The following is a 14881-nucleotide window of genomic DNA, read 5'->3' on the forward strand; positions in this document are numbered from 1 at the left end:
CCTAGGTCTATTTTACAATGGGAATACCTATATTTAAAAATACACAATTTTAATCAGTATATGTCTATTCCTTATTGTTACCAATAGCTGTATCAGGACAAATTCAATACTTTTTAATGATTTTAAAGTAAAGACTATCATCAAATAGAGAAAGCCAAACTCGTCTTCTAATTATTTAAAAATAACACGGTTGTAATCAGCGCTGTTAAATGTCGTTCTATAAATTTGTCCCCTGGGCATCAACAAATGTCCAATTTTTGTGTTGACAATCGCGTGTCTCTGCCACGATTCTTCATATTTGAATCAGACCAATTATCAGTTGTTACGGGCGAAACTACCGCCCCATTGACTAGCAAGTTAAATAGATTCCATATTTACTTTAATAGTTTGGATCCCTCAAAACTGTCTCTCAGCATTCTGTGCCTGTAATAGTGCCTGAATAGCTTATTTATGCTGCGATCGTGAAGAAACCTCAAGAAAATCTTGACAGTCTGATTGCCCGTAAAACTTTTTTAGATTCTTCAGCTGGTAATTCTAGTTCAAGCATTGTAATTTTTAAGTCATGGAAGGATGAATGGCGTGTTGTCATGCTTAACAAAACTGACACAACCACATTTATGGAAGCTATTACCAACTCTTATGAAGGTGCATTTGTGAAAGTAAAATCAAATTCAATTTTTGTCATTATTCGGGGTGCTCCTCAAGAAGTCTCGACTGCTGAAATTCAGAGTTGCACAGAAACGTTACAAATACGATCATCCAGATCTTTCCGCCTAAAGTTCAAAACTAGAGAACTCCTAAAAAAAAAACAAAAGACAATCCTCCTAAAATTGGGTATGAGCGCCTTCCTGCTGGAGAGTACAAGTTCCTGCCCTTTTCAGTACTATAGAGGCAAAGCATTTGGCCACACTTTCAATAACTGGGTTAATCCAGATATAAACTCTCAGTGAGCAGGCCAAGATGAGAACTCTACAGACAGTCCTTATCAACTAAACTTAAATTATGCACTGTCTAGTGAAACTGACGACCAATGCTACGCTTATACATGCCCAGTAGCTCAGAAACTATTAAAATGAGTCTCCCTTTAAGAATTACTTCTTGGAATATGAGTGGTGCATTGATCAATGAAAATTATGTTTTATGGTAGTTCATGGTGGATTGTGATGTACTTTGTGCACGGGAGTACTTTTTATCGATAGAGGAACTATACCTGGTGTAACTTAATGGTTGGGTTAAAGTATTTGATGTGCTTTGGTTGTCGAGTGAAAGAGGAAGACCCTCTGGGGCGTGGCTCTTCTTATTTATGCAGAACTTACACCCGAAACAAATTCGTTCGTCTTCTGATTTCTTAATGTCACTTCAATCTTTAGACGTTGCTTGGTTTTCAATATATATGCTAACTGATTACCGTGACTTATAAAGTTCAGCATAGCTTGTAATAAGCTTGCAAATAATGTGTCAGAGGTACAGAAAAAATGTCCTACTGTTATCGTTAAAGAAGCTATGAACTGTAATCTTAGTTATATTAATAGTCCCAAGATAGAGATCATTCTTAGTTCCTGCGCTCAACTAATGGTCATTAACAACTATCTTGCATTTACATATGTGCATGATAGTTGGTCTACATCCAATCTTGACTTTTTCCTTTCAACGTTTCCATTCAGTCTCCTTAGTGAGAGCACCTTTTTGGATCTATTGAATTTTAAAGCTTGTTTTCAACTTGCATTAATTCAGTGCTTTAAACTTGAATTATTTCAGTGACCATAGCTAATTCAGTGACGAAATAAGTAGAGTGTATACCTACAGTGTTAACTAATTCTGAACATTGAATTTTAAATATTTTGCTTGGATAAATAATTAGAAAAATTTTGAGTTAACGTGCACTTTTCAGTGCAGCACAGGAAAGGCAGATGGGCTGAACTTACAAAGTTTGGATTGGATGTCCACTTGGATGCATTGGTGAGGCTCGGCCCTCACGTAAAGATAAGTTCTATTTTGTTTATCTTCTGTTTGCTTTTTGGGATTATGCCACATTCCAAACAGTTTGATGCTGCTCTTTTGAGGTTTCAGAATTACCCATAATGGCTAGTAAGGATCATTCAAATCGGGATAGAGAATAGAGCAAAATAAGCCTATTTGGTTTTTCGCTACGGATCGCAAGAAGAATATAAACTTAACCGAAGCAAATTTACAAGCTTACGAATCGAACACTAGTTTGGACTGATGATGAGCATTAGCAAGAAAGTGACAGAAAAATAACAGATATGTCTACGCTTAGAGAGTGAACTGACACTATTGTTAGTAAGGTTTATGATGCAATTATGCTTGAATACAACACTAAGTTTAAGCAGATTGATCAGGCTTTAAAGGGTATACGTAACCAAATCGAAAACTTGAAAGAAAGAATAAACAGTATCAAAATGAAGTTTAATGATCTTGATCAGGAAGGATTCCTGGACAGTATGGTGTTCCATAGAGTTAACCAGCAGTTGGGGTGGACCTCCGAGCAGCGGTACTGCATAACTTGAATCAAAAAATCTCCTTGCCCGAGATTACTGTGTCCTAATTCACTAATGTGACCAGATTGCGTCTTGCTGGGCCTGATAGAGAATTTTCAACTAGAATTGCTCCGATTATAGTCAAATTTTGTAGTAAAGATATTGCGAGAGCTGCATACAAAGCCAAATCTCGTTTGGTTTCGAGTGGAATATTTGTAGCTGAATATCTTACGATAAGACGTAGAGATATTCTCGAAGCAGCTACAGATAAGTTTGGTCAGCGAAATGCATGGTCTGACCGTGGTCACATATTGTTAAAACCGAGTGAAGGGATTGCAATAAAAACAAATACGGTGTCTTGCTGAGTGCGTCTATAGTGTTTCATTTAATGTTGCATAAATATTTAAGTTATAATTTTTATGTGCAAGGTTTGTGTGAAGGTATATGTCATGAATGCATTAGGGATTCATTTTTCTTACAAAATTATCCACTGTTTTTCTTATTTTTTTTACGTGATTCAAATTACCTTTTTTTATTTTTTTTACTGTTATGTTAATTAATATCGTATTAGGTAGAAATAAATATTGATAGTTTACCGCAATGAAATGATTTCTACTGAATTGAATCGATTTAGCCTCTAGGAGTATTTGTCAAATGGTACTGCTTGAGAAAATAATCTAGTGACGATTAAACTCAAGCCGTTAAGAGACAGTGAACATATCCAGTTTCCTTATGAATCAAATTCACCGGTGAATTTAAAGAGTCTATGATTATGTTCGTGGAATGTCCATGTAACAACAGTTATCATGAATTATTGCAATTATTAGATGATTTTGAGTCAAATTTAGATGTTATAGGTTTATGTGAAACGTTCCTGACTTCAGATCAGTCTCACTCGTCTTATTCATTTCCAGGTTATAAACTGATAGTGAAGAATCGAGTGTCGTTAAACCGTAGAGGGGTAGGGCTCCTGATTAAACATTGTCTTAAGTATGAGGTTAGGGAGAACCTGATACTTTGGATAGAAGGTGAGGTAGAGAGTTCTTCTGTTAAAGTGGAGTTTAATGGTGGGAAGAATTTGATAAGTATAGTGCATTGGCCACCTAGTGCTCACTGGGAAGAGTTTGTTGAAGGTATGAATGACATTTTTAGCAAAGTATCTGATAATGTGAGCCATGTGGTGATGGCGGACTTTAATTTTAACCTTCTCGATTTAACAGGTCATAATGTTGATTTTTTGAATTTTATGACTTCAAATGATCTATTCCCTCTGGTGAGTATTCCTACCCGTATCATAGCTCAAACTGCAACCCTGATTGACAACATCTTTGTTCAATCGAGAGACCTAAATGTAAGCTGTACAGATGTGATTCCATACCACGGCTCGGACCACCTATCATTATTAGCTGTTATAAATTACCCAGTAGTAAAATTACCCAAAATAGAAAATTAAGATAAGCATTTTGAAAAAGAAAATCTGAGAAAGTTTGCTGAGGAGACTAGTATTATTGATTGGAGTTCCGTATATACTGAGAAAAGGTGCCCAACGGAACTGAGCCAACTATTATCTGTTCTTATGCCTATTTACGATACGACGTACCCCATAAGGGTTGTTAAATCAAAAACACAACAACCGCGTAAGCCATGGATTACCATTGAAACAATTGAGAAACTAAAGCTAAGAAATGCACTTTACGTAAATTTCCTGGATGAACAAAGTGACGAATTATTTAATTCATTCAAAATACAGCGGAATTTCGTAAGCAAACTGCGTCGCAAAGCCATGACAAAGTATTATAACAAGAAGTTTCAAGAAAACAAAGGTAATATAACAGATATATGGAATGTTATACGTGAATATATTGGTGGAAATGAAAACAATGGAAATGAACTAATCCAGCTTGATGGTTGTGATAGATATGATGAAGAGGGAATTGTAAATAAATTTGGGGATTTTTTAAAATATTGGTTTAAATGTTCAAAATACTGTAAAAGACAGATGTAAAGAGCCTGATGATTCTGGAACCGATAATCGATGTAAACAACTTGATTTTAAATTTGAACCCTGTACTAGTGCAGAACTTGTAAAAATTGTTAAATATATGAAATCAAATTCTGCTGGAGTTGATGGATTGTCTCTTAGTACATTCAAAGTTGTTGCTGGATATATACTTCCTTGTATAATTTTTATGATTAATCTGTCACTAGAAAAAGGAATATTTCCAGAGCAACTAAAGACAGCAAAAGTAACCTTCATAAAGGTGGTTGCAAAAATGAAATCGAAAACTGGAGGCCGATTTTTGTTCTTCCCTTATTTTCAAAGCTACTGGGGAAAGTAGTACATAGTCGGACTTATACTTTCCTAAAAAATAATCAATTATTAAGTGAAACTCAGTTTGGCTTCCATAAAGGGCATTCTACAGCGCATACTTTGCAACATCTTGTTGATTTTGTGAATAATGTGTTTGAGAGAGGGGATATACCAATGTTTATTTTTATTGATGTCCGTAAAGCGTTTGCTGCTGTGGATTTTACAGTGTTGATTAAAAGGTTGGAATCACTAGGTATTCGTGGAAATTATTTAGAATGATTTAAAAGCTACCTGACAGGGAGACCGCTTAGAGATGTAATTAATAATATAATGTCTTCGGCGTTTTCAGTTAGGTACAGAGTACCTCAAGGGTCAGTGTTGGGTCCATTGTTACATTTAGTATATATTCATTCCATACGTTTTTACCTGAAGGAACCCTGCACTATATCGTTTGCTGATGACACTGCTTTGAATTTATTTGGAAAGTCTATAGATGAGTTGGTAGGCAAAGCAAATCATGTGCTGGAAAGACTCGAGGTGTTCATGCTTGTAAACTTTCTATGTGTTAATGTGACTACGACATTTTTGGTGACTTACAGTAGATTGGGTTGTCCTGTTGATTTAGATGGCCTGGTTACACTGTTCGCAAAGCCTATTCAGCAGGCTAGTAAACTGCGTTACCTAGGATTCATAGTAGATTCTCATCTGTCGCGGAGAAATCATAGTGAAGCTATTTCTGCTAAGATTGTCCGTAGTGTATGCATACTTCGACGTTTTAAACATTTCCTACCACAGAAGATTCTTCTTATACTTTATTCATTACTTTACCCGTATATAGCTTATGGTTGCTTTATCTGGAATAGCAATTATTGTTACTAATTATAAGCAAGTGCAGGTTCTTCAGAATAAAGCGATTAGGATTATTGGTAAATATGTTGAAAAGGTCCATAGAACTAGTGCTTGTTATAAATCCCTGAATCTGTTAAATGTTGGAAAAAAATAAAGATTTTCAAGCTTCTATATATATCTTATTAGTGTATGAATGATGTAGTCCCTACAATTTTTAAGAAGTTTTATTATTTGAATAGCTAAGTGCATGATTATGAAACGAGAAATAGTGATCATATAGCAATTGAATCAACAGCTACAGTTAGATCAGCATTTACGATAAAATATACAGGCCCGCTTATTTGGAATAAGTTGCCAGTGAGGATTAAGATGGCTGAACACCCGCTTTCATTTAAGAAAAAAAAGATCATTTGTTATGAAGTAATTTTTTAGGGGGGGCTGGGAAGGGGTCCGTGGAGTGTAGTATAGGGCAATTTTTGGGGCTGTTTGGTGTTTTTTTTTGTTCGGGGGGGGGGGGATAAATATTATGATGTTTTTACAAATAAGAGAGATTGATTTGAAGTCTGAGTTGATTATAGTTATGTTGTGATTTTTAATGGAATGTATATATTTTTACTTGCTATTGCCGTACGTCTACAAAACTGTAAGGTTTTTCTTGGTGCGGCAGCATTTTGTTAAAGATTTGTTTTGGTTTTGTATGTGAAGAAAATGAAATAATAATAAAAAAAACGAAACCGAGTGCAAATTACCCCTTTTCCCATGTTAATAATACAGTCAGCGTTTTTGAACATCCACCGCAGTCGTTCTCAACCTTTTTTTTTACCCATGGACCCCTTCATAGCTATCTTCACTAATATAAATTTTAAGGTTTTAATTATCAATGAAATAGTATACGATTAAGCTTCATTTTTAAATGAAAACTAGTTGAATACAAATGAAATATTCTACTATAATAATAATAATTATGGTTATTATTACTATTATTGTGATAATAACTACAATATTACATTGTTTCTTCCATGGGCAAGCAACTCAATCTCATGGAGAGTAGAGCTCCTCAGGTAGTTTAATTCACTCCAACATTATTTATGTGAACTGGATAAAAAAAGGAGTTAAAATTAAGTGTGTGATTAAAAAAAAAGCAAGTTTATTCAATGAGATCCCAGTGGCTGATGCTTCTCGACGAGTTTCTTTATATTTGGTTCTATCGATGTTAATGATAGTCGAAGATCACCCCTTTTCACAATGTCAAGTCCATTGCGAGCTTTTGATGACATTTGAGAGACACGACTAAATCCCGCTTCAACAAGATAAGATGTAGGAAAAGCAATAACATAGAACTACGCTTTATCCCAGACAAAAGGGAACTTTGTAGCAACATCGTTTGTTTTCCATATATTGTACTTTCCGTCTTTGAATTTTGCACGCATTATTTCATCAATTTGTAGTTCGATGAGGGGCTCTTGCTAAGATAATTCTATTTCGGCAACATTAACTTCGAAAGGAATTGAAACCCAAATCGGTATATCCATCCCGAGTAGGTTGCTAAACCGATTTTGCATATCTTCAGGTATATTTTCCAAATATTCACCATATAATGCAACATTTTCATCTTGCAAATCGCTGCTAACACAAGCCAAACAAGGAAACTGTTCAAATGCCTTCGAAACGTAACGACGACACAGGGAATGTTCGATTAGCAATCACCATCAACAAAGCTCAAGAGCAATCATTAGAATCATTAGGTATAGATCTGAATACGGATTGTTTTTCCCATGGACAATTATATGTTGCATGTTCAAGAGTCTGTACCTGACAATCTATTTATATGCACAGACAATGGGACAGCGAAGAATGTTGTATATTCGCAAATTTTACGTAGTTAAAATAATATATATATATATATATATATATATATATATATATATATATATATATATATATATATATATATATATATATATATCTATATTCACAGGTGGGACACAGCGACACAACTACAAAGGCGCGTAACGACTTACGCGCGCGGGGGGGCTTGGGGGGAAGGCGCGAAGGGCCCCCACCAACTAGGTGTTAGGTGGCATGAAGCGCCACCCCAACAGCTAGTATATATATATATATATATATATATATATATATATATATATATATATATATATATATATATATATATATATATATATATATAATGGGACAGCGAAGTCCCATTATATATATATATATATATATATATATATATATATATATATATATATATATATATATATATATATATATATATATATATATATATATATATATACTAGCTGTTGGGGTGGCACTTCGCGCCACCCCAACACCTAGTTGGTGGGGGCACTTCGCGCCCCCCCCCCCCAAGCCCCCCCGCGCGCGTAAGTCGTTACGCGCCATATTAGTTACGCGCCATTGTAGTTGTGTCCCTATGTCCCACCTGTGAATATAGATATATATATATATATATATATATATATATATATATATATATATATATATATATATATATATATATATATATATATATATATATATATATATATATATATATATATATATATGTTTTTAACTACGTAAAACTTGCGAATATACAACATTCTTTGCTGTCCCATTGTCTGTGCATATAAATAGATTGTCAGGTTTACCGACTCTTGAACATGCAACATATAATGGTCCATGGGAAAACAATCCGTATTCAGATCTATACCTCATGATTCTAATGATTGCCCTTGAGCTTTGTTGATGGTGATTGCTAATCGACCATTCCCTGAGTCGCCATCGTCATTTATATATCCCCCTGTGCACCCCGGCGTCCCCTTTGTAGTTATGTCCCTGTGTCCCGGTCGTCATTTATATTCCCTGTGTCCCGGTCGTCATTTGTGTCCCGGTGTCCTAGTCTGTGATTTCTCTTTGAGCGTCCCGGGCGTCATTTATATTCCTTGTGTCCCGGTGTCCCGGTCGTCATTTATATCCCCCTGTGCCCCCGGCGCCCCCGTTGTAGTTGTGTCATTTATATTCCCTGTGTCCCGGTCGTCATCCCGGTATACATTCGTTTTTGAATTGGTATATGATGAAATAAATTTTTAATTGTTTCCTTTTTTTCCTTTTAGTTTTTTTTATTGGTTTTGACCTTTTTTTAGGTTTTTTAGTTTTTTCTTTTTTCTTTTTAGTTTTTTTTTGAAGTTCTTATCTTTTTAGTTTTTTTATTTTTATTTATATTTTTTTAGTTTTCTTTTTCTCCTTTATTTTTCAGTTTTTTTCCCTTTTTTAGTTTTTTTTCTTTTTTAGTTTTTTAGATGAAAATTTTTTTTAGTTTTTTACCTTTTTTTCTTCTTAGTTTTTTATTGGTTTTTACCTTTTTTTTTAGCCTTTTTAGTTTTTTTTCGTTTTTTCTTTTTTATTTTTTTTTATTATTATTCTTAATTTTATTAGTTTTCTTTTTCTCTTCTATTTTTCAGTTTTTTCCTTTTTTTAGTTTTTTTTTAGTTTTTAGTTTTTTAAGTTTTTTTCCTTTTTTTAGTTTCTTTAGTTTTTTTAGTTTTTCGGCTTTTTTATTTTTTTATTAGTTTTTAGTTTTTTTTGTAGTTTTTGCCTTTTTTTAGTTTTTTCAGTTTTTTTTTAGTTTTTAGTTTTTTACCTTTTTTAGCCTAACCAGGATTTGAACCTGGGACCTTCATTCTCCGTTCTGACACCCTCTCTCACCGAGTGACTACTCCAGCATGTTCATTTTGGTGTTTTAAATGGTATATTATTAACCAAATTAATGTGTTTTACAATATACTAAGCATCGTCATAACAAAAATGATGGCAACTAATTTCATGACGTCAGCCGAAACATGACGTCACCTGATCCACGATCCACAGATCCACAGACAACTTATTTATATATATATAGATATATATATCTATATTCACAGGTGGGACACAGGGACACAACTACAATGGCGCGTAGCTAATACGGCGCGTAACGACTTACGCGCGCGGGGGGGGGGGGCTTTGGGGGAAGGCGCGAAGCGCCCCCACCAACTAGGTGTTAGGTGGCGCGAAGCGCCCCCACCAACTAGGTGTTAGGTGGCACGAAGCACCACCCCAACAGCTAGTATATATATATATATATATATATATATATATATATATATATATATATATATATATATATATATATATATATATATATATATATATATATCTATATTCACAGGTGGGACACAGGGACACAACTACAATGGCACGTAACTAATACGGCGTGTAACGCGCCGTATATAAAGCTTAATCGTATTCTATTTCTTTGATAATTAAAACGTTCAAATTTATTTTAGTGAAGAATAGAAAATTGTTCTTATGTCCAAAAGCTATGAAGGGGTCCACCAAGATAAAAAGAAGAGAAAAGGGGTCCATGGGTAAAAAAAGGTTGAAAACCACTGCTCTAGAGGAAGATTTTCTAATACGCTGAATCTGATTGTATGATTTTCCTTAAGATTATATGACTTTGGGGGGTGTTTTCCCCTTTTTTGAAAATCCGGCAAACGTAACTCATTTTCTTTGTAACTAAGTGTTGACGGTGTATCACACAGTGAATACAATATACTTCTAGAACTGTTTTTTTTAATGTGCAATAAAACCTTTGTATCTGCCTGTCATAGATGGTGCACCATCAGTAGCACAAGCAATTATATTTCTAAGTGGGATATTGTTTTCCTTGAAATAAGTAGCAACTTCATTAAAAATTGTTTCACCTTTTGTGTCTGTCGTAAGACTTCTAGCAAAAAGCATTTCCTCTTTAGGTCCTCAATTGTTAAATTTAACATATGCTAATAAAAGGGCCTCATTATCTCTTAAAGTTGATTCAACAAGTTGAAGGGCAAACTGTTTCACTTCCAAATGAGGTATCAATTGTTTTTCTACACCCTCTACCATTTCATCAAAGCGTTGTGACACAGAAAAGTTGCTTAAAGGGATGGAATTAGTAATTTCAATTGCATTGTTTTGTTAACTGACGAAATTATAGCAGAAACTGCGGGTAGAATTACTGTTTCACCAATATTATGAAGTTTTCCGGCCTTTGCAATTATTTTGCTTATTTCATATGATGCCAGGAAACCATCACTCATTTTACTCACTTTTTTATCAAACACTTGAGACACCGTTTTTCGTTTTTGGAAATCATCACGAAGTTTTTTAAAGTATTCTACTGGTTTATTTTTTTTTCCTATGTGCTTCTTTTCTAGATGGATTTTTAGTTTACTTGGTTTCATGCTATCATTTGACAGCACATCCATACATATGAGGCACATTGGTTTCGTTTCATTTTGTGGTGCTGGAATAAATCCGTAAGACAAATATTCAGTGGAGTACTGTCGGCACTTCTTCTTACTTGGGTCAGCCATGGGATATCTGTAAAATATATATATATATATATATATATATATATATATATATATATATATATATATATATATATATATATATATATATATATATATATATATATATATATAATATATATATATATATATATATATATATATAGTTGGTAATATGATTATTGCAGTCCATAATATCTAACTATATAAATTGCTATTCATTCTTAGAGATTTTTTTGAAAAAAAAAAAACATTTGGAAACACACCGTATGTTAAATGTTTGAGGTAAATCGAAATTTTTAAAATATTAACTAAAAAATTGAATTAAAACATAAATGATAAGAAAAAAAAAATATAAAAATCATTCATTATTATCATTAGGGTCACCATTGACAGTCTAACTTTGTCAGCTGATGATTATATCAGATACTGCCAAGATATAAATTTATATTTTAAATTTATATCAAAACGGATAAAATTTGCCATTTTTCTCTTCAGTCTTTTATGCTGGAAAATAAGTTTTTTATTACTGAAATACAATAAAAACAAAAATACGAAAGAATGTATGCATTAGAAACTTTTGATATTCCTTACCTTGTCAGGATGAAGTTGAACGTAAAACTGAAGTGAATTGCTTGGGTCACGTCGACATCCTGTAAACATCGGAAATTAATAGTTGTACCGGAAATCACATGGTTTCTAAGATATGTTGAAAGATTATGATCTTTGCTTTTGCCACTGACCAACGCGTAATAGATAAGTCGTTACAGATATTTGGTTAGGTACCGGGCATTGGGAAGGAGATATCTGCTTAAAAATAAAGATCAAAGCTCACCGCCTACTTCACGAGAAAAGTTAAAAGATTTTCACCTTCGCTTGTTCTTGCCACTGACTGATGGGTGAATATATAAGTCAAAAGAAAGTATAAAAAAAAGTAATGAAAGAATTATTACTTGAACGTAAAACTTGAACGAATAAACTTGGCAATTTAAAAAATTTAGTTTTCATTATAACGAACTTTTAAATAAATATCAAAAGAATTATCTAGAAATACTTAAAGAAATTTTTAACTAATTTCGGAGGTTCGAGAAATGTTGTCACAGCGCCATTTATTTTGAATTATGTTTCTAATTGAGCGGATTTTCTAAAAAATTAGCCACATGGTAAAGATGAATTATATAATTGTTTAGTTCATTCAGGTTTTTTGCAATGTGTTAATATTTGTGATTTGGTAAAATTTATAATATTTAGTTTACCTATTGTTGCTAAAAGGAGGGATATATTAACAGGATAAGCTTGTTTTTGGTTTTACTTGGTTGTTTTGCATTTGCTGTTTTTTTTTTCATAGGCATGTATTTTGGGGGTGATACCTGACGCGGGGATGCCATGGATATTCTGTGGTAGCCACAACACTGTGCTGGGTAGAGAATTTAGAGTGGCGAAACCCTATATAGGCCAGTGTATTCTCCTGATGAGCCCTTATGTTGGGTGTTGCCTCTGAATTATTTGTCTATATTATTTTTTCTATTGTTTGGTAAATGACGACTTATACTTATTGACGACATGACTGCCTGTCCATGGATTATTCTTTATGGTTGATTGTGTGTGGCTATGCTGTTTGACCTATGTGATTGTATGGATGAGTAGGGTTAAGGCCTCATTCATGTGCTGGTCTATATTAATCACTAATTTAGGAAAACAGTCTTCCTTTTCTCCTTCTGTCTCCTTTTTTTTTTTTTTTTTTTTTTTTTTTGTGTGTTTGTGCTGTAGCATTGGTGATTTCTCTTTTCATTATATATTTTTCAAAATAATGTAAATTACAGTAGAAATTGAATTCTTTTAAATAAAAAGCGTTCTGAGTTGGCTTTCTTAAGGGACCCTTAAAATATCATTGTGGACCCCCAATTTGTTGTGTTTTGCCTGTGGACCCCCGGAAATATTACATAGACCCCTAGGGGTAATGTGGACCCCGGTTGAGAACCACTACCGGTTTCAAATGCACTTCACGTTGGTTCAAGTAATCCTAGTAACCCACTTAAGAATCCTAACCACTGTGTCTGGAAACGAGAGTGGCCAAAAATTCATGTACCAACGTACCATTTTGTTTCTGATAACATACAGTCAAAAATTAAATTGCCTTATCACCTATGGCGGACTAACTCGGGCTTAGGTACGACTAAAAAGCTGTTGTCACTGAATACCTATTGCTGTAAAATCATCACCTGCTGAGAGTGGCCAAAACTAAGGCTCTACCTAATAGAAAAATTGGAGTCGGAACAGAAATAACAATGTGTAAATACCCGATAATCATGAAGTTGACAAACATTTAGAATCAGTTTCCTATAACAATTAACTGTATCATTTTCACCATGGAAATAATTTCCTAATTGTCTAATAACTTTGTTTTGTAAAACCTGAACACGTTTATAATTTGTATAAAATCCACCAGCCCATATCACAAAACCATAAGAAACATAAGGCATGACACTAGAATAATAAAGAGTTAAAGAATAATTAAGAGTTAACTTAAAGAGTTAAGAATAATAAAGAGTTAACTGTATCACTAGTAGTTCCACACTACTAGTCCAGCATACTTGGGATTATAACTTCCCCTCTGAGAGCTGCGACACTCATATACCAGATTATCCATATTTCTAGTCTCATAACTGTGGTATAAAGAATCCCTTGTAAACATTTGACGAAAAATTTTAGGGGACAAACCCTAAATACTCTGAAATACAAAAATAGCAACTTGATAATCATGAAGTTGACTAACATTAAGAATCATGATTTTCCTATAACAATTAACTGTATCATTTTCACCATGGATATAATTTCCTAATTGTCAAATAACTTTGTTTTGTAAAACCTGAACACGTTTATAATTTGTATAAAATCCACCAGCCCATATCACACAACCATAAGAAAGATAAAGCATGACAATAGAATGATAAAGAGTTAAAAGGGCAGAACAAGGTAACTGATTTCTCACACGCCAAATCAGACCAAGCCCTCTAGATAGCCTAGCTGCCACATGATCACCATGTGCTTTTCAACTCAGATTTTAATCAAGCTGGACACCAAGGTATCTCACCACAGTTACTTGTTTCAATGGCCTATTACAAAGAAATATTTTTCCATTGAAATCAACTGGACTTCCTTTCCTACTCAACAAAATAAAATGATTTTATAAAACATTCACTGATAAACGGCTAATCTTTGTGAAAGTTTAAAGGCGACTTAAAGCTTGATTAAGTTTCTCCACAAGATCATCAGCATTTCTTGCAGTAGCTGACAATACCGTGTCATCAGCAAAAGAAGTATTAACAACACCTGGAACATAAAACCACATAGTATCTACATATACAAGATATAATAAAGGACCCAAAACAGAACCTTGCGGGACACCACAACTTATAAAAAAATTAGTAGATATAACATCATCAAAACATACACGTATCAACCTCCCTATCAAATAAGATTCAAACCACTTTAAAGTACTTCTTTTGACTCCAAGTGACGTAAGCCTATCAATTAAAATTTCAAACTGAACCGTTTCAAACACTTTTTTTTAAATCTATAGAAACCGATAAAATCATTTCACCATTTTCAATTGATGCATTCAAAAAATCAAGAAAATGCTGCATAGCATGAACAGTAGAGTGTCCTTTTCTGAATCCAAACAGACTATCACTTAAAAAACCATATTTTGTCAAATGTGCATAAAGCCTTTTATGCATAACTTTTTCGTACAACTTTGAGAAAACCGACAGAAGAGAAATCGGTCTCCAGTTAGTCAAGTCAGTCTTTGAGCCACTTCTGTGTAGAGGAATCACTTATGCCTCTTT

The 14881-nt window shown here is 33.7% G+C and overlaps 2 protein-coding genes across 14 annotated transcripts in view; both read right to left on the reverse strand.

The window, feature by feature from the left end:
- Window positions 1-14881, reverse strand: part of LOC136038848 (zinc finger protein OZF-like) — a 79281-nt gene that overhangs the window by 26180 nt on the left and 38220 nt on the right. Inside the window, exon 1 of one of the 13 annotated variants that reach the window (XM_065722287.1) lies at window positions 111-288. The exons of 9 other annotated variants lie outside the window; for them this stretch is intronic. In XM_065722287.1, coding sequence (XP_065578359.1) covers window positions 111-141 — 31 coding nt within the window. In that variant the 5' untranslated portion in view covers window positions 142-288. 3 more of the 13 variants (XM_065722282.1, XM_065722288.1, XM_065722284.1) reach the window with 3 other exon arrangements.
- LOC136038849 (zinc finger protein OZF-like) overlaps window positions 1-14881 on the reverse strand; it is a 135525-nt gene that overhangs the window by 25030 nt on the left and 95614 nt on the right. The gene's annotated exons all lie outside the window — the stretch shown is intronic.

This window comes from Artemia franciscana, chromosome 18, assembly GCF_032884065.1.
Source record: "Artemia franciscana chromosome 18, ASM3288406v1, whole genome shotgun sequence".
NCBI classification, from domain to species: Eukaryota; Metazoa; Arthropoda; class Branchiopoda; order Anostraca; family Artemiidae; genus Artemia; species Artemia franciscana.